General features: G+C 39.8%; 3 protein-coding genes across 9 annotated transcripts in view; all 3 read right to left on the reverse strand.

Moving 5' to 3' along the window:
* rpz5 (rapunzel 5) overlaps positions 1–23,868 on the reverse strand; it is a 46,778-nt gene that overhangs the window by 16,643 nt on the left and 6,267 nt on the right. For 2 of the 6 annotated variants that reach the window (XR_013300038.1, XR_013300037.1), the window contains exon 3: positions 9,513–9,640. Coding sequence is in view for 4 of the 6 variants with exons in the window: in XM_077598938.1 (XP_077455064.1) it covers positions 21,051–22,238 (1,188 nt within the window). In the remaining 2 variants the exon portion in view is untranslated. Of the gene's footprint in view, positions 1–9,512; positions 9,641–18,068; positions 19,061–20,412; positions 20,632–20,667; positions 22,337–23,868 lie in introns of those variants that run through there. The other 4 variants (XM_077598939.1, XM_077598941.1, XM_077598940.1 and 1 more) reach the window with 4 other exon arrangements.
* On the reverse strand, positions 10,360–14,192 carry LOC144073249 (uncharacterized). 2 transcript variants are annotated; one of them, XM_077598942.1, is made up of 2 exons: positions 13,174–14,192; positions 10,360–12,151 (listed from the first exon to the last, which is right to left on the reverse strand). In XM_077598942.1, exon 2 carries the CDS (start codon positions 12,135–12,137, stop codon positions 10,962–10,964), a length of 1,176 nt encoding a protein of 391 aa, XP_077455068.1. In that variant the 5' UTR covers positions 12,138–12,151; positions 13,174–14,192; the 3' UTR covers positions 10,360–10,961. The 2 variants fall into 2 exon arrangements, with proteins under 2 accessions (XP_077455068.1, XP_077455069.1); XM_077598943.1 differs by lacking the exon at positions 13,174–14,192 and adding an exon at positions 12,815–13,150.
* Positions 14,339–18,671, reverse strand: LOC144073247 (uncharacterized). Its single transcript, XM_077598936.1, has 2 exons — positions 17,964–18,671; positions 14,339–16,461 (listed from the first exon to the last, which is right to left on the reverse strand). Exon 2 carries the CDS (start codon positions 16,445–16,447, stop codon positions 15,263–15,265), a length of 1,185 nt encoding a protein of 394 aa, XP_077455062.1. The 5' UTR covers positions 16,448–16,461; positions 17,964–18,671; the 3' UTR covers positions 14,339–15,262.

The following is a 23,868-nucleotide window of genomic DNA, read 5'->3' on the forward strand; positions in this document are numbered from 1 at the left end:
ATAATATGTCATTTTTTTTAACAAAAAAGCCTTACTATACTATGTCGTTTTTTAAAGAAAAAAAGCCTTACTATACTATGTCGTTTTTTTGAGAAAAAAGCCTTACTATACTATGTCGTTTTTTTTAACAAAAACCCTTACTATAGTATGTCGGTTTTTAAGAAAAAAGCCTTACTATACCATGTCGTTTTTTTTAACAAAAAAGCCTTACTATACTATGTCGTTTTTTAAAGAAAAAAAGCCTTACTATACCATGTCGTTTTTTTGAGAAAAAAGCCTTACTATACTATGTCGTTTTTTTTAACAAAAACCCTTACTATAGTATGTCGGTTTTTAAGAAAAAAGCCTTACTATACCATGTCGTTTTTTTAACAAAAAAGCCTTACTATACTATGTCGTTTTTTAAAGAAAAAAAGCCTTACTATACCATGTCGTTTTTTTGAGAAAAAAGCCTTACTATACTATGTCGTTTTTTTGAGAAAAAAGCCTTACTATACTATGTCGTTTTTTAAAGAAAAAAAGCCTTACTATACTATGTCGTTTTTTTGAGAAAAAAGCCTTACTATACTATGTCGTTTTTTTTAACAAAAAGCCTTACTATAGTATGTCGGTTTTTAAGAAAAAAGCCTTACTATACTATGTCGGTTTTTTTTAACAAAAAGCCTTACTATACTATGTCGTTTTTTTAACAAAAAAGCCTTACTATAATATGTCATTTTTTTTAACAAAAAAGCCTTACTATACTATGTCGTTTTTTAAAGAAAAAAAGCCTTACTATACTATGTCGTTTTTTTGAGAAAAAAGCCTTACTATACTATGTCGTTTTTTAAAGAAAAAAAGCCTTACTATACTATGTCGTTTTTTTTAGAAAAAAGCCTTACTATACTATGTCGTTTTTTTTAACAAAAAGCCTTACTATAGTATGTCGGTTTTTAAGAAAAAAGCCTTACTATACTATGTCGTTTTTTTTAACAAAAAGCCTTACTATACTATGTCGTTTTTTTAACAAAAAAGCCTTACTATAATATGTCTTTTTTTTAACAAAAAAGCCTTACTATACTATGTCGTTTTTTAAAGAAAAAAAGCCTTACTATACTATGTCGTTTTTTTTGAGAAAAAAGCCTTACTATACTATGTCGTTTTTTTTAACAAAAACCCTTACTATAGTATGTCGGTTTTTAAGAAAAAAGCCTTACTATACTATGTCGTTTTTTTAACAAAAAGCCTTACTATACTATGTCGTTTTTTTAACAAAAAAGCCTTACTATATGTCATTTTTTTAACAAAAAAGCCTTACTATACTATGTCGTTTTTTAAAGAAAAAAAGCCTTACTATACTATGTCGTTTTTTTTTAACAAAAAGCCTTACTATACTATGTCGTTTTTTTTTTAACAAAAAGCCTACTATAGTATGTCGGTTTTTAAGAAAAAAGCCTTACTATACTATGTCGTTTTTTTTAACAAAAAGCCTTACTATACTATGTCGTTTTTTAAACAAAAAAGCCTTACTATAATATGTCATTTTTTTAAACAAAAAAGCCTTACTATACTATGTCGTTTTTTAAAGAAAAAAGGCCTTACTATACTATGTCGTTTTTTTGAGAAAAAAGCCTTACTATACTATGTCGTTTTTTAAAGAAAAAAAGCCTTACTATACTATGTCGTTTTTTTGAGAAAAAAGCCTTACTATACTATGTCGTTTTTTTTAACAAAAAGCCTACTATAGTATGTCGGTTTTTAAGAAAAAAGCCTTACTATACCATGTCGTTTTTTTAACAAAAAAGCCTTACTATACTATGTCGTTTTTTAAAGAAAAAAAGCCTTACTATACCATGTCGTTTTTTTTAGAAAAAAGCCTTACTATACTATGTCGTTTTTTTGAGAAAAAAGCCTTACTATACTATGTCGTTTTTTAAAGAAAAAAAGCCTTACTATACTATGTCGTTTTTTTGAGAAAAAAGCCTTACTATACTATGTCGTTTTTTTTAACAAAAAGCCTTACTATAGTATGTCGGTTTTTAAGAAAAAAGCCTTACTATACTATGTCGGTTTTTTTTAACAAAAAGCCTTACTATACTATGTCGTTTTTTTAACAAAAAAGCCTTACTATAATATGTCATTTTTTTTAACAAAAAAGCCTTACTATACTATGTCGTTTTTTAAAGAAAAAAAGCCTTACTATACTATGTCGTTTTTTTGAGAAAAAAGCCTTACTATACTATGTCGTTTTTTAAAGAAAAAAAGCCTTACTATACTATGTCGTTTTTTTTAGAAAAAAGCCTTACTATACTATGTCGTTTTTTTTAACAAAAAGCCTTACTATAGTATGTCGGTTTTTAAGAAAAAAGCCTTACTATACTATGTCGTTTTTTTTAACAAAAAGCCTTACTATACTATGTCGTTTTTTTAACAAAAAAGCCTTACTATAATATGTCTTTTTTTTAACAAAAAAGCCTTACTATACTATGTCGTTTTTTAAAGAAAAAAAGCCTTACTATACTATGTCGTTTTTTTTGAGAAAAAAGCCTTACTATACTATGTCGTTTTTTTTAACAAAAACCCTTACTATAGTATGTCGGTTTTTAAGAAAAAAGCCTTACTATACTATGTCGTTTTTTTAACAAAAAGCCTTACTATACTATGTCGTTTTTTTAACAAAAAAGCCTTACTATATGTCATTTTTTTAACAAAAAAGCCTTACTATACTATGTCGTTTTTTAAAGAAAAAAAGCCTTACTATACTATGTCGTTTTTTTTTAACAAAAAGCCTTACTATACTATGTCGTTTTTTTAACAAAAAAGCCTTACTATAATATGTCATTTTTTTTAACAAAAAAGCCTTACTATACTATGTCGTTTTTTAAAGAAAAAAAGCCTTACTATACTATGTCGTTTTTTTGAGAAAAAAGCCTTACTATACTATGTCGTTTTTTTTTTAACAAAAAGCCTACTATAGTATGTCGGTTTTTAAGAAAAAAGCCTTACTATACTATGTCGTTTTTTTTAACAAAAAGCCTTACTATACTATGTCGTTTTTTAAACAAAAAAGCCTTACTATAATATGTCATTTTTTTTAACAAAAAAGCCTTACTATACTATGTCGTTTTTTAAAGAAAAAAAGCCTTACTATACTATGTCGTTTTTTTGAGAAAAAAGCCTTACTATACTATGTCGTTTTTTTTAACAAAAACCCTTACTATAGTATGTCGGTTTTTAAGAAAAAAGCCTTACTATACCATGTCGTTTTTTTTAACAAAAAAGCCTTACTATACTATGTCGTTTTTTAAAGAAAAAAAGCCTTACTATACCATGTCGTTTTTTTGAGAAAAAAGCCTTACTATACTATGTCGTTTTTTTTAACAAAAACCCTTACTATAGTATGTCGGTTTTTAAGAAAAAAGCCTTACTATACCATGTCGTTTTTTTAACAAAAAAGCCTTACTATACTATGTCGTTTTTTAAAGAAAAAAAGCCTTACTATACCATGTCGTTTTTTTGAGAAAAAAGCCTTACTATACTATGTCGTTTTTTAAAGAAAAAAAGCCTTACTATACTATGTCGTTTTTTTTGAGAAAAAAGCCTTACTATACTATGTCGTTTTTTTTAACAAAAAGCCTTACTATAGTATGTCGGTTTTTAAGAAAAAAGCCTTACTATACTATGTCGGTTTTTTTTAACAAAAAGCCTTACTATACTATGTCGTTTTTTTAACAAAAAAGCCTTACTATAATATGTCATTTTTTTTAACAAAAAAGCCTTACTATACTATGTCGTTTTTTAAAGAAAAAAAGCCTTACTATACTATGTCGTTTTTTTGAGAAAAAAGCCTTACTATACTATGTCGTTTTTTAAAGAAAAAAAGCCTTACTATACTATGTCGTTTTTTTTAGAAAAAAGCCTTACTATACTATGTCGTTTTTTTTAACAAAAAGCCTTACTATAGTATGTCGGTTTTTAAGAAAAAAGCCTTACTATACTATGTCGTTTTTTTTAACAAAAAGCCTTACTATACTATGTCGTTTTTTTAACAAAAAAGCCTTACTATAATATGTCTTTTTTTTAACAAAAAAGCCTTACTATACTATGTCGTTTTTTAAAGAAAAAAAGCCTTACTATACTATGTCGTTTTTTTTGAGAAAAAAGCCTTACTATACTATGTCGTTTTTTTTAACAAAAACCCTTACTATAGTATGTCGGTTTTTAAGAAAAAAGCCTTACTATACTATGTCGTTTTTTTAACAAAAAGCCTTACTATACTATGTCGTTTTTTTAACAAAAAAGCCTTACTATATGTCATTTTTTTAACAAAAAAGCCTTACTATACTATGTCGTTTTTTTAAAGAAAAAAAGCCTTACTATACTATGTCGTTTTTTTTAACAAAAAGCCTTACTATACTATGTCGTTTTTTTAACAAAAAAGCCTTACTATAATATGTCATTTTTTTTAACAAAAAAGCCTTACTATACTATGTCGTTTTTTAAAGAAAAAAAGCCTTACTATACTATGTCGTTTTTTTGAGAAAAAAGCCTTACTATACTATGTCGTTTTTTTTTTAACAAAAAGCCTACTATAGTATGTCGGTTTTTAAGAAAAAAGCCTTACTATACTATGTCGTTTTTTTTAACAAAAAGCCTTACTATACTATGTCGTTTTTTAAACAAAAAAGCCTTACTATAATATGTCATTTTTTTAAACAAAAAAGCCTTACTATACTATGTCGTTTTTTAAAGAAAAAAGGCCTTACTATACTATGTCGTTTTTTTGAGAAAAAAAGCCTTACTATACTATGTCGTTTTTTAAAGAAAAAAAGCCTTACTATACTATGTCGTTTTTTTGAGAAAAAAGCCTTACTATACTATGTCGTTTTTTTTAACAAAAAGCCTACTATAGTATGTCGGTTTTTAAGAAAAAAGCCTTACTATACTATGTCGTTTTTTTTTAACAAAAAGCCTTACTATACTATGTCATTTTTTTAACAAAAAAGCCTTACTATAATATGTCATTTTTTTTAACAAAAAAGCCTTACTATACTATGTCGTTTTTTAAAGAAAAAAAGCCTTACTATACTATGTCGTTTTTTTGAGAAAAAAGCCTTACTATACTATGTCGTTTTTTTTAAACAAAAAGCCTTACTATAGTATGTCGGTTTTTAAGAAAAAAGCCTTACTATACTATGTCGTTTTTTTTAACAAAAAGCCTTACTATACTATGTCGTTTTTTTAACAAAAAAGCCTTACTATAATATGTCATTTTTTTAACAAAAAAAGCCTTACTATACTATGTCGTTTTTTAAAGAAAAAAAGCCTTACTATACTATGTCGTTTTTTTAACAAAAACCCTTACTATAGTATGTCGGTTTTTAAGAAAAAAGCCTTACTATACTATGTCGTTTTTTTTAACAAAAAGCCTTACTATACTATGTCGTTTTTTTAACAAAAAAGCCTTACTATAATATGTCATTTTTTTTAACGAAAAAGCCTTACTATACTATGTCGTTTTTTAAAGAAAAAAGGCCTTACTATACTATGTCGTTTTTTTGAGAAAAAAAGCCTTACTATACTATGTCGTTTTTTAAAGAAAAAAAGCCTTACTATACTATGTCGTTTTTTTGAGAAAAAAGCCTTACTATACTATGTCGTTTTTTTTAACAAAAAGCCTACTATAGTATGTCGGTTTTTAAGAAAAAAGCCTTACTATACTATGTCGTTTTTTTTTAACAAAAAGCCTTACTATACTATGTCATTTTTTTAACAAAAAAGCCTTACTATAATATGTCATTTTTTTTAACAAAAAAGCCTTACTATACTATGTCGTTTTTTAAAGAAAAAAAGCCTTACTATACTATGTCGTTTTTTTGAGAAAAAAGCCTTACTATACTATGTCGTTTTTTTTAAACAAAAAGCCTTACTATAGTATGTCGGTTTTTAAGAAAAAAGCCTTACTATACTATGTCGTTTTTTTTAACAAAAAGCCTTACTATACTATGTCGTTTTTTTAACAAAAAAGCCTTACTATAATATGTCATTTTTTTAACAAAAAAAGCCTTACTATACTATGTCGTTTTTTAAAGAAAAAAAGCCTTACTATACTATGTCGTTTTTTTAACAAAAACCCTTACTATAGTATGTCGGTTTTTAAGAAAAAAGCCTTACTATACTATGTCGTTTTTTTTAACAAAAAGCCTTACTATACTATGTCGTTTTTTTAACAAAAAAGCCTTACTATAATATGTCATTTTTTTTAACGAAAAAGCCTTACTATACTATGTCGTTTTTTAAAGAAAAAAAGCCTTACTATACTATGTCGTTTTTTTGAGAAAAAAGCCTTACTATACTATGTCGTTTTTTTTTACAAAAACCCTTACTATAGTATGTCGGTTTTTAAGAAAAAAGCCTTACTATACTATGTCGTTTTTTTTTTAACAAAAAGCCTTACTATACTATGTCGTTTTTTTAACAAAAAAGCCTTACTATAATATGTCATTTTTTTAACAAAAAAGCCTTACTATACTATGTCGTTTTTTAAAGAAAAAAAGCCTTACTATACTATGTCGTTTTTTTGAGAAAAAAGCCTTACTATACTATGTCGTTTTTTTTTTAACAAAAACCCTTACTATAGTATGTCGGTTTTTAAGAAAAAAGCCTTACTATACCATGTCGTTTTTTTTAACAAAAAAGCCTTACTATACTATGTCGTTTTTTAAAGAAAAAAAGCCTTACTATACCATGTCGTTTTTTTGAGAAAAAAGCCTTACTATACTATGTCGTTTTTTTTAACAAAAACCCTTACTATAGTACGTCGGTTTTTAAGAAAAAAGCCTTACTATACTATGTCGTTTTTTTTAACAAAAAGCCTTACTATACTATGTCGTTTTTTTAACAAAAAAGCCTTACTATAATGTCATTTTTTTTAACAAAAAAGCCTTACTATACTATGTCGTTTTTTAAAGAAAAAAAAGCCTTACTATACTATGTCGTTTTTTTGAGAAAAAAGCCTTACTATACTATGTCGTTTTTTTAACAAAAAGCCTACTATAGTATGTCGGTTTTTAAGAAAAAAGCCTTACTATACTATGTCGTTTTTTTTAACAAAAAGCCTTACTATACTATGTCTTTTTTTAACAAAAAAGCCTTACTATAATATGTCATTTTTTTTAAACAAAAAAGCCTTACTATACTATGTCGTTTTTTAAAGAAAAAAAGCCTTACTATACTATGTCATTTTTGATTAAAAAAGCCTTGCTATACATGGTTGTTTTTTATGAAAAAAAGCCTTACTATACTATGTCGTTTTTTAAAGAAAAAAAGCCTTACTATACTGTCATTTTAAAGAAAAAAGCCTCACTATACCATGTAGTTTTTTAAGAAAAAAAGCCTTACTATACTATGTCGGTTTTTTTTAAAGAAAAAAGCCTTACTATACTATGTCGTTTTTTAAAGAAAAAAAGCCTTACTATACTATGTCGTTTTTTTAATAAAAAAGCCATACTATACTATGTCGTTTTTTAAGAAGGAAAAAAAGTCGTACTATACTATGTCGTTTTTTAAAGAAAAAAAGCCTTACTATACTATGTCATTTTTTAAGAAAAAAGCCTTACTATACTATGTCGTTTTTTAATTTTAAAAAAGCCTTACTATACTATGTCGTTTTTTAATTTTAAAAAAGCCGTACTATACTATGTCGTTTTTTAATTTAAAAAAAACAACTGTACTATACTATGTCGTTTTTTAAGAAAAAAGCCTTACTATACTATGTCGTTTTAAGAAAAAAAGCCTTACTATACTATGTTGTTTTTTAAGAAAAAAAGCCTTACTATACTATGTCATTTTTGATTTAAAAAAGCCTTGCTATACATGGTTTTTTTAATGAAAAAAAAGCCTTACTATACTATGCCGTTTTTTAAAGAAAAAAAGCCTTACTATACTATGTCGTTTTTTTTAATAAAAAAGCCATACTATACTATGTCGTTTTTTAAGAAAAAAAAGTCGTACTATACTTTGTCGTTTTTTAAGGAAAAAAAGCCTTACTATACTATGTCCTTTTTTAAGAAAAAAGCCTTACTATACTATGTCGTTTTAAGAAAAAAAGCCTTACTATACTAGGTTGTTTTTTAAGAAAAAAAGCCTAACTATACTATGCCGTTTTTAAGAAAAAAGCCTTATTATACTATGCCATTTTTTAAGAAAAAAAGCCTTATTATATTATGTCGTTTTTAAAGAAAAAAAGCCTTACTATACTGTCATTTTTTAGAGAAAAAAGCCTTACTATACTATGTCGTTTTTTTAAAGAAAAAAGGCCTTACTATAGTATGTCGTTTTTTAAAGAAAAAAAGCCTTACTATACTATGTCCTTTTTTAAGAAAAAAGCCTTACTATACTATGTCGTTTTTTAATAAAAAAGCCTTACTATACTATGTCATTTTTTAAGAAAAAAAAAGCCGTACTATACTATGTCGTTTTTTAAGGAAAAAAAGCCATACTATACTATGTCGTTTTTTAAAGAAAAAAAGCCTTACTATATTATGTCGTTTTTTAAGAACAAAGCCTTACTATACTATGTCGTTTTAAGAAAAAAAGCCTTACTATACTAGGTTGTTTTTTAAGAAAAAAAGCCTTACTCTACTATGTCATTTTAGATTTAAAAAGCCTTGCTATACATGGTTGTTTTTTATGGGGAAAAAAAGCCTTACTATACTATGTTGGTTTTTAAGAAAAAAATGCCTTACTATATGTCAGGTTTTTTTAACGGAAAAAATGCCTTAATATACTATGTCGTTTTTTAAAGAAAAAAGCCTTACTATACTATGTCATTTTCTTAAGAAAAAAAGCCTTACTATACTATGTTGTTTTTTTAAGAAAAAAGCCGTACTATACTATGTCGTTTTTTAAGAAGAAAAAAAGCCTTACTATACTATGTCGTTTTTTAAGATAAAAAAAACCTTACTATACTATGTCGTTTTAAAATAAAAATGCCTTACTATACTGTCGTTTTAAGAAAAAAGCCTTACTATACTATGTCGTTTTTTAAGAAAAAAGCCTGACTATACTATGTCGTTTTTTAGGAAAAAAGCCTTACTATATTATGTTGTTTTTTAAGAAAAAAAGCCTTACTATGCATGTTCATTTTTTGATTAAAAAGCCTTACTATACATGGTCATTTTTTGATTAAAAAAGCCTTACTATACATGGTCATTTTTTTTTTATTAAAAAAGCCTTACTTTACATGGTCATTTTTGATAAAATAAAGCCTTACTATACATGGTCATTTTTTGATTAAAAAAGCCTTGCTATACATCGTCATGTTTTAATTTAAAAAAGTCTTACTATAGATGGTCATTTTTTTTCTCCAAAAAAGCTTTACTACACACGGTCATACTTTTGTGTACACCTAGAGGGAGCTCCACTTTGAGAACCCCCTCAATTTACGGCACCTTTGCAACAGGGCCCATCCCTGAGCCCCTGCGCGACAACGGAGCCAAAAAGATAGCGAAGGAGTCGTAGGCGAGCCATACCTCGTGATTTTTAGCCACGTTCCCGCGATGACCTGACCATTGACGGCGCTTCAATGCGCCGACTGTGCGCTCAAATGGAAAACATCACGGCACCTATTCAACGTCCCCAAAGTCCGCTCTGTTACGGCCTGGAAAAAAAAAACAACAGGAAAAACCAAGGCAGAGGGCTGAATCAGGAAAAAAACACGGTTGACTTCGACAAGTTCGATTGCCAGCAAATGGGTCACGCGCGCACCAAAAACAAAGTTGTGACTCCACGGTTTTCGTTTCAATTTGTTGTTTTTAGTCACCAAAATGTTTGGTTTTCATCTTAATTTGATGGTGGAGCCTGTTGGTGAACGTGACACACTACCTAAAACATCGTCAAATAATAGCGGTGCGTAGGATTAATCGAAATTACCGCAAACTACGTCTGCGAGCGACCCAAAAATGCGGTGTACAGAAAAAACTAATGGCCGACAGAAAAAGAGGAATTTTGGTTTAGAATTAGCATTCACGTCGCATCAGCGCCCCTTGGATGTGGTGTTTGGGTGATGTCATTACAGCTTAACTCTATCGACTTTTCTCCAACATTTCTATTATCATCGATGACAAAAATAATATTGGTCGACTATTATGGCCCAGGACGAGTTGAATGTTTTCAATCCGCAAAAATTCTAAGGAAATATTTCATTTCTGACTATGCATAAACACATTTGGGTTGAAATGGAGCCAACGTCTATGGATAGAAGAGGCGCAAGTGCGTAATTACAGGGCTGCCGAGGGCGTTTTTCACTTACGCTATAAAAAGCCTTCCCCTACGACTCAAGTCCAGCGCAGCGGTTAAAACGGAAAAACCCGCCAAAAATAACTTTTTGAGAGTTTATTGTGAGAATCATTTGGGCACCAAGATATTTTTCCATTAAATGTTCCGATAAAATAATTCTGTACCATTTTCACCATAGTGGTTAGTAAAGAGCAGATACATTCAAAAGAGTAGAGTATACACTAAAATATGCAACCAGCCCATCGTGTTAGTAGTAAAAGAAATAAAAATAAAAAAACGGGCAGCAAACTCAAACTACTGCTTCAAAATGGCCGATTCCACCTAAAATGGCTGCCTTCTTGTGGCTATTTGGGCACGGCTTGATTAGCCTTTTTGCTAGGTTTAGCTACGTTTGGCGTTTCTTAGCTAAATGGGTTTCCGGGGGCAGGCAGAATTTTTACGTGTTTCCGATTGGATAGGATAAGTTTGGAACCAAATGGCTACATTTGTGGCCACTTTGAGCCAAAATGGCTGACTTCCTGACACATTTTTGCTCCAGTGTCTACTAAAAAAGTGATTATTTTACCTTAGGTGTTTTTTTTTTAAAGAAAATCAAACGTCTCTTCGAGACTTCGTGCAAATTCGGGGGCTGAATTTTCAAAAGGGCCGACCTCCCGCGTCCTTTTGGACGCTTTTCTTCTCCGTCAGGTCGAGTGAAGGCAGACGTGCATCTTGCCGTGATGTTCCCAGTAGTGCGTGTCGTCAGGGAAGCTCCAGACGCAGACCGGCTCCTCGGCGGCGGCCAAGACCACGTGGACGGCGACGGGGCCGGAGCCCACGGCGAAGAGCGCCTCGGCCACGGTGGCCGCCTTGGCCTTCTTGTGGGCCGTCAGCAGTTGGAGGACGGCGGCGCGGTCCACCGGCGTGGCCCGGGGGCCGAAGGACACGTGCACGTTGAGCTTGTCGTCCGCCGCCGACACCCGGAAGCGGTTCTTCCCGCCCGCGCAGTGGAACTCCTTGGGGGTCAGCTTCCACTTGGGCGCCCTGAAGACGCGCACCGACCAGCCCACCCAGTCGTACTTCTTCCGGAGGTGGGCCAGCAGGTCCTCGGCCAGCCGGCGGTGGTCTCGGTTCGGCGCGTCCCTCAGCAGGCGGCGGGCGTCCAGCTCGGCCTGCAGCTCAAACTCCCGCACGCAGACCTGGATGACGGCGTCCATCTTCTCCTGCACCACCTTCATCTTGCCCCTCCATTGCTCCAGCAGGGCTTCCTCCCTGGAGTCGCCCTTCAAAGCGGCGTGGCCCATGAGCGCGATGATCCCCAGGCAGAAGAGCTTCTTGAGGCGGGCGCAAAAGTCCTCCAGGGCCCGCCGGCTTTTCTCCTCATACTTCAGGACCACGTCCAGCACCGAGCGGCCCGCGAAGTTGTCGCCGGTCACCCCGTCGTACAGCGTGTGCAGGTTCTCGTCGCCGCCCGTCCTCTCAAAGTGGTCCAGGAAGAGCTTCTTCTTGACTTCCCGAAAATTGGGCTTGGCGTTGAGGATGTCCATGTATTTGCGGAACTGGTTGGTGATGTTCTCCTCCGACGGGAAGTAGGCCACGTCCACGCCGCTCCGCTCGACCTCCCCATGGATGCGGCAGATCTGATGGGAGACATCGTCCAGCCGGTCGCGCACCTTCTGGAACTGCTCCTTCATGTAGACGGCCTCCTTGCTCTCCACGTTGTCCAGGGCCAGCTGCACGATGGGTGCGGCGATGGAGAAGATGGGGAAGAAGTCGCCCACCAGGCTGGCCACCACCTCGGCGCCGTGCTCGAAGACCTCCATCGCCGTCGCCACCATGTCCTTCTTCTCCGACACCAGATCCTGAAGGTTCTCCGCCATCTCTTGTGCTGCCGCTTGAAAATATCGAAAAGGGGCCTTCATTTATCATACTGGGGCGCCGCATTCGGGCGTCCAACGCTCGGCGTCAAAGTGCATCCGATGCCAAACGAGTCAGAATCCAATTATTATGTCGTCGTTCTGACCGTTGCTTTTGGGAAAATTTCAGCACTAACACTCCACTTTCCACATGGAATGGCACAAATGTGGAGGTGGTTGAAGGCAAGAGAAGGGGAAAAATCCAATAGCACTTAAGATCTCCCCGAAAGCCAACAGGCTCTTAATGAGTTCTCATAATGGCCACCTATCGATCGACAAGCGCAGAGGCAAACAAATAATATTAACCATCTTGCGTAAACCGCAAACGAGTAAAACTTCCGCCCACGCAGATAAACAACAAGTGCCCAAACCGGGAGATGACGTCATTGTCGAGCCACGAAGCCACCAACGCCCAAAAAAACATTTCCGACAAACGCAATTTTAACGCAATTTTACTCCACTGAATTGACCTTTATAACGCTTAAAGAAACCACATGAACCCATCCGAACCTTTCTTGGGGAGCGCAAGATTCATTGATTTAGTAACTACGTCGATAAGTCATTTTTAACAAGGTTATTACGTTCAATACGGAGCGCGTGCGAGTAAATATTTACTTCGTAGGGGATTTAGTAGTACTTACCTCCTCAAAGAGAAACCAAAAAACGTCCAAACTTTTCACCACGGTCCTTTCACCAAGCGCAGAGGCAAACAAATGATATTAACCATCTTACGTAAACCGCAAACAAGTAAAACTTCCGCCCACGCAGATAAACACCAAGTGCCCAAACGCCAACGCCTAAAAACTTCAACTTAACATTTCCGACAAACGCAATTTTACTCCACTGAATTGACCTTTTTAACGCTTAAAGAAACCAATTGAACCCGTTCGAACCTTTTGGGGGGAGCGCAACGTTCATTGACTACGTACGTCGATAAGTCGTTTTTAACAAGGTTATCTCGCTCATTACGGAGCGCGTGCGAGTGCGAGTAAATATTTACCTCGTAGGGGATTTAGTAACACTCGCCTCCTCAAAGAGAAACCCAAAAAGTTGGAGCGAGGAGGAAAAAACTTCCAAACTTTTCACCACGGTGTGCTTTCGTCTTCCGCGTACGTGAGAGGTGTGGACGGGAACAGTGAGTGACGTCATCTGAACGCGACCAAACTGTGTAACTTCGCCACAATGAGAAATGCGTACCTGGAGGAAATCAATTGATTTTTGCTTTTTTGTTGCAATATTATGTTGCTATATAGGAAGTATTTCATTATTTTAACGGAAAGTCTCTTCCAAATGAAAATGTACAATACATAATCGCTCTCGCCCAATAACAAGCTAACTTCCCAAGAAAAATAAAACGTAATAGTTTTGAATAATTTGTAGTCACCTCGTTACGAACAAAGTTAGGCTAGCAACAACATAGCTTTGCGGTGTATTTCGACTTAAAAAAAAAAAAACATTTGACGTTGCTTTTAGTTCACGGAGATGTAAAGGCTAATTATCCACGATATACCACAATGCTAACAAACAAGCTGTTTACCTCAAATGATGTATAAAGTAAAAAGTAGTCAATACAGTAACAAATATTTCATTTTCATATTACATTCATATCCTGTTCCAGAGTCACGATGGAACTTTTTTGGGACCCTAGAATGCTAATTGTAGAAGTCCTGGTTTTTCTAACTGTCAATACAGTAACAAATATTTCATTTTTATATTACATTCATATCCTGTTCCAGAGTCACAATGGAACTTTTTGGGGACCCTAGAATGCTAATTGTAGAGTCCTGGTTTTTCTAACTTTGCCCATAACTCGGCTAGTGGCTTTCTAACTACGAAAAAAGGATGCAGAGGAAGGCCCGCTTGTGCCTGCCGTAGTAGTAGGACTCCACGCCGAAGTTGTTGGACTCCACCACCTCCTTGTAGTGGCTGACGGCGTGCACCAGGCCGTTGGGGAAGAGGCGCTTGAGCGCCAGGGCCACGGCCACGGCCATGGCCATCATGTTGCCCTTCAACCTCTGCGCCTCGATCTCCTCGTAGATCAGCTTCAGTTAGACGATACGTTTTGGCATCTCACCCCAATGACGTTTGTCTATCTGAAACTCTGACTTATCGACCTAACAGTAGTGCACGTTCAGCATCGGGAGAGACGACCAGGATTCGACGGGTTACACCACTGAATATTTATTCCTGAGATATAGATCCAATACAGAGCTCTGGGTCTCGGATCCCTAACACAAACAGCTGTGCGTCTTCGTGACCATCGAGAGACTACACCCAAACCGAGTTGCCCAGTTTATAATAACACAAACATGAATAATATAGTAGCTGATTAAAGGTATGACGTTGACTGGTCCACGACGGTCCCCACCTGGGACCCTCCAGTTGCCTTCGTACCAATTGGCCTTGGGTGAAGCCAGCTGCAATCAACCTCAAAAGAACATCCCACACCGAAAGCCCTGGGTTAGGGGTTAGGGCTTTTTGACAGTTTATTGTGAGAATCATTTGGGCACCAAGATATTTTTCCATTAAATGTTCTGATAAAATAATTCTGTAGCATTTTCACCATAGTGGTTAGTAAAGAGCGGATACATTCAAAAGAGTAGAGTTTACACAAAAATAAGCAACCATCCCATCGTGTTAGTAGTAAAAAAAAAACTTTAAAAAAAATGGGCTAACTCAAACTCCTGCTTCAAAATGGCCGATTCCACCTAAAATGGCTGCCTTCTTGTGGCTATTTGGGCACGGCTTGATTAGCCTTTTTGCTAGGTTAAGCTATGTTTTGCGTTTCTAAGCTAAATGGGTTTCCGGGGACAGGCAGAATTTTTACGTGTTTCGGATAGGATGGGTTTGGAACCAAATGGGTAAATTTGTGGCCATTTTGAGCCAAAATGGCTGACTTCCTGACACATTTTTGCTCCAGTGTTTACTAAAAAAAATGATTCTTTTTCCTTAGGTGGGGGGTTTTAAAGAAAATCAAACGGCTCTTGGAGACTTTGTGCTAGCCGGAACAAATTCAGGGGCTGAATTTTGAAAAAGGGCCGACCTCCCGCGTCCTTTTGAGCCAGGCTTTTGGACGCTTTTCTTCTCCATCAGGCCGAGTGGAGGCAGACGTGCATCTTTTTTTTGTGAAGTTTCCAGTGGTGCATCTCGTCGGGGAAGCTGCAGACGCAGACCAGGTCTGTGGCGGCGGGCAAGATCACGTGGACGGCGACGGCGTGGGTGCTCTCCCTGTAGAGGTCATTGGCCACCTTGGCCACGTTGGTCATAAGCAGGGGCTTCATGTGGGTCGCCATCACTCGGAGGATAACGGCATGGTCCACCGGCACGGTCTGGGGGCCGTAGGACACGTGCACGTTGAGCTTGTCGCCCGCCGCCGACACCCGGAAGTGGTTGTTCTCGCCAACGTAGTGGAACTCATTGGGGGCCAGGCACCCCGTGGGCGCCCCGAAGACACGCACCGACCAGCTCACCCAGTCGTACTTCTTTCGGAGGTGGGCCAGCAGGTTCTCGGCCAGCCGGCGGTGGTCTCGGTCCGGCGCGTCCCTCAGCAGGCGTTGGGCGTCCAGCTTGGCCTGCGGCACAAAGTCCCGCTCGCATATCTGGATGACCGCGTTCATCTTCTCCTGTACCTCCTTCATCTTGTCCCTCCAGGTCTTCAGCAGGGCTTCCTCCCTGGAGTCGCCCTTCAAAGCGGCGTGGCCCATGAGTGCGATGATCCCCAGGCAGAAGAGCTTCTTGAGGCGGGCGCAAAAGTCCTCCAGGACCCGCCGGCTTTTCTCCTCGTGCTCCAGGACTACGTCCAGCATCGGGGAGCCCGCGGCGCCGGTCACCGCGTCGTACAGCGTGTGCAGGTTTTGATCGCCGTCCGTCGCCTTAAAGTGCTCCATGAAGATTTTCTTCTTGACTTCTCGAAACTCAGGCTTTACGTCGAGGATGTCGATGTATTTGCGGAACTGGTTGGTGATGTTCTCCTCCACCGAGAAGTAGGACACGTCCATGCCGCTCCGCTTGATCTCCTCGTAGATGCGGCGTGTCTGATCGGAGATGGCGCCCAGCCGGTCGCCCACCTTCTGGAACTGCTCCTTCATGTAGACGACCTCCTTGCTCTCCACGTTGTCCAGGGCCATCTGCACGATGGGTGCGGCGATGGAGACGATGGGGAAGAAGTCGCCCGCCAGGATGGCTACCACCTGGGCGCCGTGCTCGAAGACCTCCATCGCCGACTCCAGCAGGGCCTTCTTCTCCGACACCAGATCCTTAAGTTTCTCCGCCATCTCTCGTGCTGCCGCTTGAAAATATCGAAAAGGGGCCTTCATTTATAATACTGGGGGCGCCGCATTCGAGCGTCCAATGCTCGGCGCCAAAGTGTATCCGATGCCGAACGAGTCGGAATCCAATTATTATGTTGTCGTTCTGATCATTGCTTTTGGAAAATATTCAGAACTAATACTGCACTTTCCACACGGAATGGCACAAATGTGGAGGTGGTTAAACGCAAGAGAATGAAAAAAAAATCCAATAGCACTTAAGATCTCCCCGAAATCCAACAGGCTCTTAATGAGTTCTCATAATGGCCACCTATCGATCGACAAGCGCAGAGGCAAACAAATGATATTAACCATCTTACGTAAACTGCAAACGAGTAAAACTTCCGTCCACAAAGATAAACAATTGGGGGGGGGGGGGGGGGGGGGGCGTCATTATCGAGCCACGAAGCCACCAACGCCCAAAAAAATTCAACTTAACATTTCCGACAAACGCAATTTTACTCCGCTGAATTGACCTTATAACGCTTAAAGCACATGTGTCCAAGTGGCGGCCCGGGGGCCAAGTGGCGGCCCGGGGGCCAAGTGGCCCGCCGCATCATTTTGTACGGCCCGGGAAAGTCAATGATGAGTTGCGACTTTCTATTTTAGGATCAAATTCAAATGAAGAGTATAGATGTATATTACATTTCCTGATTTTCTCCCTTTTAAATCAATCATTGTCATTTTTTTAATCCATTTTTTCTGTTTTTAGTTCAAAAATCATTTTGTACAATCTAAATATATATAAAAAAGCTCAAATAAACATTGTTTTAGATCTATAAAAAACTGAATATTCAGGGCTTTTAATCCAGTTCTTTTAATCCTTTTATTTAAAAAATCTTAATATTATATCTAAAATGGTCCGGCCCACTTGAAATGGAGTTGACGTTAACGCGGCCTGCGAACCAACCCGAGTCTGACACCCTTGGCTTAAAGAAACCACATGAACCCATCCGAACCTTTGTTGGGGAGCGCAATGTTCATTGATTTTGTAACTACGTCGATAAGTCGTTTTTAACAAAGTTATCTCGCTCAATAAGGAGCACATGCGAGTAAATATTTACCTCGTAGGGGATTTAGTAGTACTCACCTTTTCAAAGAGAAATAAAAAAACTTCCAAACTTTTCCCCACAGTGTGCCTTCAACAAGCACAGAGGCAAACAAATAATATTAACCATCTTACGTAAACCGCAAACAAGTAAAACCGCCCACCCAGATAAACAACAAGTGCCCAAACCGGGTGATGACATAATAATAATAATAATCGGACATAGGCCATGTCGTCATTACCACAACACAAAAAGCCTACTTGTCATCACACGCAGAAACTGCGTGTGACCAAATTGATGGTGCTTCTCCATAAGCTACGTTTAATCGGCAAAAGACCTAAATAAGTGTAAGTTACGGACTTGTAATTTGTCATTCCGCTGTTGTGGATACAGGTCGCTTACCTCTCGATTACCGCACACTGTCTGCCACTTACCTTCCTTCAAGTCAGCTAGTAGGAGGCAGATCACCAGTCAGCTAGTAGGAGGCAGATCACCAACCAAACATCTATTCATATGCCGCAGAAGGGAATGTGTGTATGTTAGCGCGAGTTTAGATGTCTGATGGATGTGGGGAAAAAACTGTCCTTAAGCCTATTTGTCCGAGCTTTGTGGGACCTATAGCGTCTGCCAGAGGGCAGCAGCTGGAACAGATTGTGACCAGGGTGGTAAGGGTCCCCTATGATGTTCTTGGCTCTGCTGAGGTAACACGGGCTGGCAATGTCTTCAAGTGAGGGCAGAGAGCAGCCGACAATCCTCTGGGCAGTGTTAATCACTTTCTGCATGGCCTTTTTGTCTGCCGCCGTGCTTCCAGCGTACCACACTGTGATGCCGTACGCCAGGATGCTCTCTACAGTGGTTCTATAGAAGGTTCTCAGAAGATTGGAGCCCAAGTTGTTCTTCCTGAGCACCCTGAGGAAATGGAGTCGTGTCTGAGCCTTCTTCACCACCGCCGTGGTGTTTGTAGACCATGAGAGCTTGTCCGTGACGTGGACCCCCAGGAATTTAAAGGACTGGACCCTGTCTACACATACTCCATTTATGAGGAGTGGGGCCAGATCTGTGCCGTGTTTGCGAAAGTCCAAGATTATTTCTTTAGTTTTCGTGGTGTTCAGTGTGAGATTGTTCACCGAGCACCACGAAGACAAATTGTTGACCTCATCTCTGTAAGCCGACTCATCCCCTCCTGAGATGAGTCCGACCACAGTGGTGTCGTCAGCGAATTTGATGATGGCGTTAGACTGGTGGGTGGGTGCACAGTCGTAGGTGTACAGGGAGTACAGAAGAGGACTCAGTACACAGCCTTGAGGGGAGCCAGTGCTTAGTGTAATGGAGGAAGAGAGGTGGGGACCAAGTCTAACAGTCTGTGGGCGGTTGGTCAAGAAGTCCTTTATCCAGCAGCAGATTGAAGAGGATAGGCCAAGGTGGGAGAGTTTGTCAGTCAGAATGTCCGGTTTTATGGTATTGAAGGCTGAGCTGTAGTCAATGAAGAGCATCCTCACGTAGTCCCCAGGGTGTTCCAGATGGCTCAGTGCTGTATGACATCATTATTGTTACAGACTATAGACACGATCTGAAACAATTATCGAGCTACGAAGCCAACGCCCCGAAAAATTCAAGTTGACATTTCCGATAAACGCTATTTTACTCCGCCGAATTGACCTTTATAACGCTTAAAGAAACCACACGAACCCATCCGAACCTTTGTTGGGGAGCGCAACGTTCATTGATTTTGTAACTACATCGAGAAGTCATTTTTAACAAAGTTGTCTCGCTCAAGAAGGAGCGCGTACGAGTAAGTATTTACCTCGTAGGGGATTGAGCAGTACTCACCTCCTCAGAGAAATAAAAAAACGTCCAAACTTTTCACCAATATTAACCATCTTACGTAAACCGCAAACAAGTCAAACTTCCGCCCACGCAGATAAACAACAAGTGCCCAAACCGGGTGATGACGTCATTATTGTTACAAATTATAGACACGATCTGAAACAATTATCGAGCCACGAAGCCAACGCCCCAAAAATTCAACTTAACATTTCCGATAAACGCAATTTTACTCCGCCGAATTGACCTTTATAACACTTAAAGAAACCACACGAACCCATTGGAACCTTTGTTGGGGGCGCAACGTTCATTGATTTTGTAACTACGTCGATAAGTCGTTTTTAACAAGGTTATCTCGCTCGATAAAAAGCGCGTGCGAATAAATATTTACCTCGTAGGGGATTGAGTAGTACTCACCAGAGAAACCAAAAAAGTTTGGGACAAAGAGAAACAAAAAAATTTGGGCGAGGAGGAAAAAACGTCCAAGCTTTTCACCACAGTGCTTTCAACAAGCGCAGAGGCAAACAAATGATATTAACCACCAATTGCAAACAAGTAAAACTTCCGCCCACGCAGATAATCAACAAGTGCCCAAACCGGGAGATGACGTCATTATCGAGCCACAAAGCCACCAACGCCCCAAAAAATTCAACTTAACATTTCCGATAAACGCAATCTTACTCCGCTGAATGACCTTTATAACGCTTAAAGAAAGCACATGAATCGGAGGAATCCTCAACAGACCACTCAGGTGAACATCCAGGGTACGGACATTGAAATCGTGGAGAATTTGAAGTACCTGGGTGTTCACCTCAACCACAAGTAGACTGGTCCACAAACATAGATCCATCATGGACAGCACCTCCCATCCCCTGCACGAGTCTGTGGAGTCCCTCCGAAGCTCTTTCAGCGATAGACTGCTGCACCCGGTACCCGGACATTTCATCGACGGACAGTTCGTCGCCGGACGCTTCGTCGAACAGACGCTTCGTCGCCGTACATTCCGTCGACGGACCTAACCTTAACCACTATCCCCTAACCCTAATTCTAACCACTAACCTTACGAATTGTCCGGCGCCAAAATGTCCGTCGAAGAAACGCCGGCGACGAAATGTCCGGTCGATGAAATGTCCGTCGAAGAAACGCCGGCGACGAAATGTCCGGTCGATGAAATGTCCGGTCGATTAAGTGTCCGTCGACAAAACGTCCGGTCACGCTGCACCCTAATTGCAGGAAGGAGCGCTTCCGCAGATCCTTCCTCCCATCATCTGTCAGGCTCTTTAACAAAACAAATGGCTGAGTGTTAAGACCTACCGTACGTATACTTGTATACATGTACATTACATGGTGTGCTTTCGTGTTCCGGGTACGTGGACAAACGTCCCTGCGTCAGAATTTTTGAGGTGAAAGATCAGGTTGGCCGAATGTCCAGTGGCACAAGTTTCAATGGATTGGGCATCTACTGTACTGGCGCCGAGTTCAAACTCGGGGCTTTAAAATGTCCCAGATGTGATTGAAATAAGCGCGTCTACTACATTGTAGTTTTTTTTTTAAAACTTGGATTTATTTGAAGATGTGGATTTCATTTTCCAATGTATTCCTTTCAATTCTGCATTTTTTTTTGCTTTCTTTTTTAAACTGAAATTGAACTGCTTGGGGGCCACCGACAGACGGGACAAGGCCCGTCCGCCATCGGCTCACTGCGGGTGGATGCAGATGAAGGCCCGCTTGTGCCTGCCGTAGTAGTAGGACTCCACGCTGAAGTTGTTGGACTCCACCACCTCCTTGTAGTGGTTGACGGCGTGCACCAGGCAGTCGGGGAAGAGGCGGTTGAGCTCCAGGGCCACGGCCATCATGTTGCCCTTCAGCCTCTGCGCCTCGATCTGCTCGTAGATCAGCGTCTTGTCCACGGGCGGCGGGTCCACGCAGAAGGACACCACCACCTTGGCCCGGTTGCCGGTGGGCACCTCGAACCAGTTGGCGCCGCCGCTGCCGTGGAACTTGCGGCCGGCCAGCCAGTTGTAGAAGAAGATGCGCTCGCGGCTGTTGAAGGCGCGCACCGACCAGCGCACCCAGTCGTACTTGGCGGCCAGCGAGGCCAGCAGGGCGTCGGTCAGCTCGCGGCTCACCGCGCACTCGCCGCCCTTCAGCGCCTCCTCCAGGTCCAGCTTGGCCTGGTCGGCGAAGGTGGTGGCGCAGTGCTCCACGGCCTCTTTCATCCGGCGCTCGGCGTCCCCGGTGCGCTCCTGCCACCTTTCCAGCGCCGCCGCCTGCGCCCCGGCGCCGCCCTCCTTCAGGGCAGCGTAGCCCAAGGCGGCGATGAGCCCCAGCACCAGCAGCTTCTTGAGGCGGGCGCAAAAGTCCTCCACCGCCCGCCGGCTCCTCTGCTCCGTCTCCACCACCGTGTCCAGCAGGGGGCGCCCGTCGGCGCACTCCCCCGTCACGGCGTTGTAGAGCGCCTCCAGGTTGAGGTCGCCCTCCGTGTTCTCGTAGTACTTGAGGAACTTGTCCTTCTTCTTCTCCCTCAGGGCGGGCTTGGCGTTGAGGAACTCCTGGAACTTGTCGTACTGGCCCAGCATGTGCGCCTCGCGCTCAAAGTTCTGCTTGTTCATGGAGGTCTTGCACTGCTCCAGGGCCAAGCGCCCCATGTCGCCGCGGACCACGGCCAGGTGGCGGTCCACCTCCTCCATCTTGCGGCCCAGGTAGGCGGCTTCCTTTCCGTCGGGGTTGCCCAGGATCTCGCCGCAGGCCAGGAAGACGGCCTCCAGGATGGGGTGCAGCTGCCCCACCGTGGTGGCCAGGACCTCCGAGGCCTGGCCCATCACCTCCAAGCCCTTCTCGATCTTGTCGCGGTTGTCCGCCAGCCAGTTGGCCACGTTCTCCATGGCGTCCGCGATCGCTCGGCGGGGGCGCCGTAGGGGTGGTGGGGGTGCGTGCGTAGGAGCGCTCGGAGACGGCTTTGATGGGGTCGGGCGGGGTCAGCCTGCAAATGACATTGTCCCGATTAAACCTTGACACGAGGCTGCTTTTACAAATCACGCAAATTCACCTGGTGACGACGTCACATTTTGAAGGAGGCCGGATTAACATTTGAAGTCATTCTAATGAATAACTTTTGTTTCTTTTTAAAAAAAATATTTGGAAACATTTGAAAATAATTCAATTATTCAAAAGCCATGTGGAAAAAAATCAATAATGCATAAATACAACAGAATACAGAACAAATAGACTTAAGGACAGTTTTTTTTCCCACAGCCATCAGGACTCTGAACTTGCGGTAGCACGACACACAATCCATTCTGTGCAATAACTTTGGGGTGTGCAATAACAATGTGCAATATCTTTGAAATCTGTGCAATATTTTAGAATTCTGTTAGAATTCACCTAGCCGGGATGTGACTTTCTATACTTGTATATTACTATTTATGGGTTTTTTTTACTGGGAAAACACACTTTGAAAAACTTGGCGTAGCACCACCTATTTGGTTATACGCAGCTGTGTATGATGACAATACGTAATGGCTTTTGAATTTAGAATACAATGACTTAATTAGGTTCTTTTTAAAAGAGATTTAAATGAAACAACCTTAATTAGAATCATTATGTAGTTATATCATAAATGTTAATATACAAAGAAGAGAAGCAAGATGATTGACAGTTGAAATGGATTTGACTGGGCTCTCAACAAATGAAATCAAGTCCAAAAATGCGTGTAACATTTCACGTATTAAAAATCTCTAAGTTAAATAACAACCCCCCCACCTCCCACCCCCACCCTCCCACGTTGCCACGACGCGTCTAAACAAGTCGGCCGGAGGACGCCGCGCCGCACCCTCGGCACGCAGAATAGGTGGCGTCGTCCCGTGGCTTAAAATGGCGGGCGGGGCAAATGCAGATGGAGGAAACGAGGCGGGGGAATTTAACGCGCGTCACCGGGCCAGCGATCCGGGTTGCGCTCCCCAGTGTGTCCGCGTGCGTTACGTCACGGCCTGTTTGTCGGGGGCACGCCCAAGCCCGCGAGGCCTTTTTACCCAGAGCGCACTTGTGCAAACCTAGTAATCAAACACCACAAAACCCAAAGTCTCTTTTTAACTAAAGTTCCTCTTTAAGCTAAAAAGCCAGGAAACGTGGACTTCTTGTATTTTTTTTTAATTCCTTAAAACTAGCAATCCTTGGTCACAAAAAGACTAGAAAATGTCAACTCTGATTTGAAATAATCTAGGACACCGGTGTCAAAGTGGCGGCCCGGGGGCCAAATCTGGTCCCGCCACATCATTTTGTGTGGCCCGGGAAAGTCAATCATGAGTGGCGACTTTCTGTTTTAGGATCAAATTCAAATGCTAGATATAGATGTATATTATATTTCCTTATTTTTCCCCTTTTAAATCAATAATTGTCATTGTCATTTTTCAATCCATTTTTTCTGTGTTTTTCGTTCAAAAATCATTTTGTAAAATCTAAAAATATATTTTAAAAAAAGCTCAAATAAACATTGTTTTAGATCTATAAAAAAAC

This window comes from Stigmatopora argus, chromosome 4 (assembly GCF_051989625.1).
Source record: "Stigmatopora argus isolate UIUO_Sarg chromosome 4, RoL_Sarg_1.0, whole genome shotgun sequence".
NCBI lineage: Eukaryota > Metazoa > Chordata > Actinopteri > Syngnathiformes > Syngnathidae > Stigmatopora > Stigmatopora argus.

Bases quoted from the DNA above. Each gene is read 5' to 3' on its own strand.
- LOC144073247 (XM_077598936.1), bottom strand. From the start codon at position 16,447: ATGGCGGAGAAACTTAAGGATCTGGTGTCGGAGAAGAAGGCCCTGCTG.
- LOC144073249 (XM_077598942.1), bottom strand. From the start codon at position 12,137: ATGGCGGAGAACCTTCAGGATCTGGTGTCGGAGAAGAAGGACATGGTG.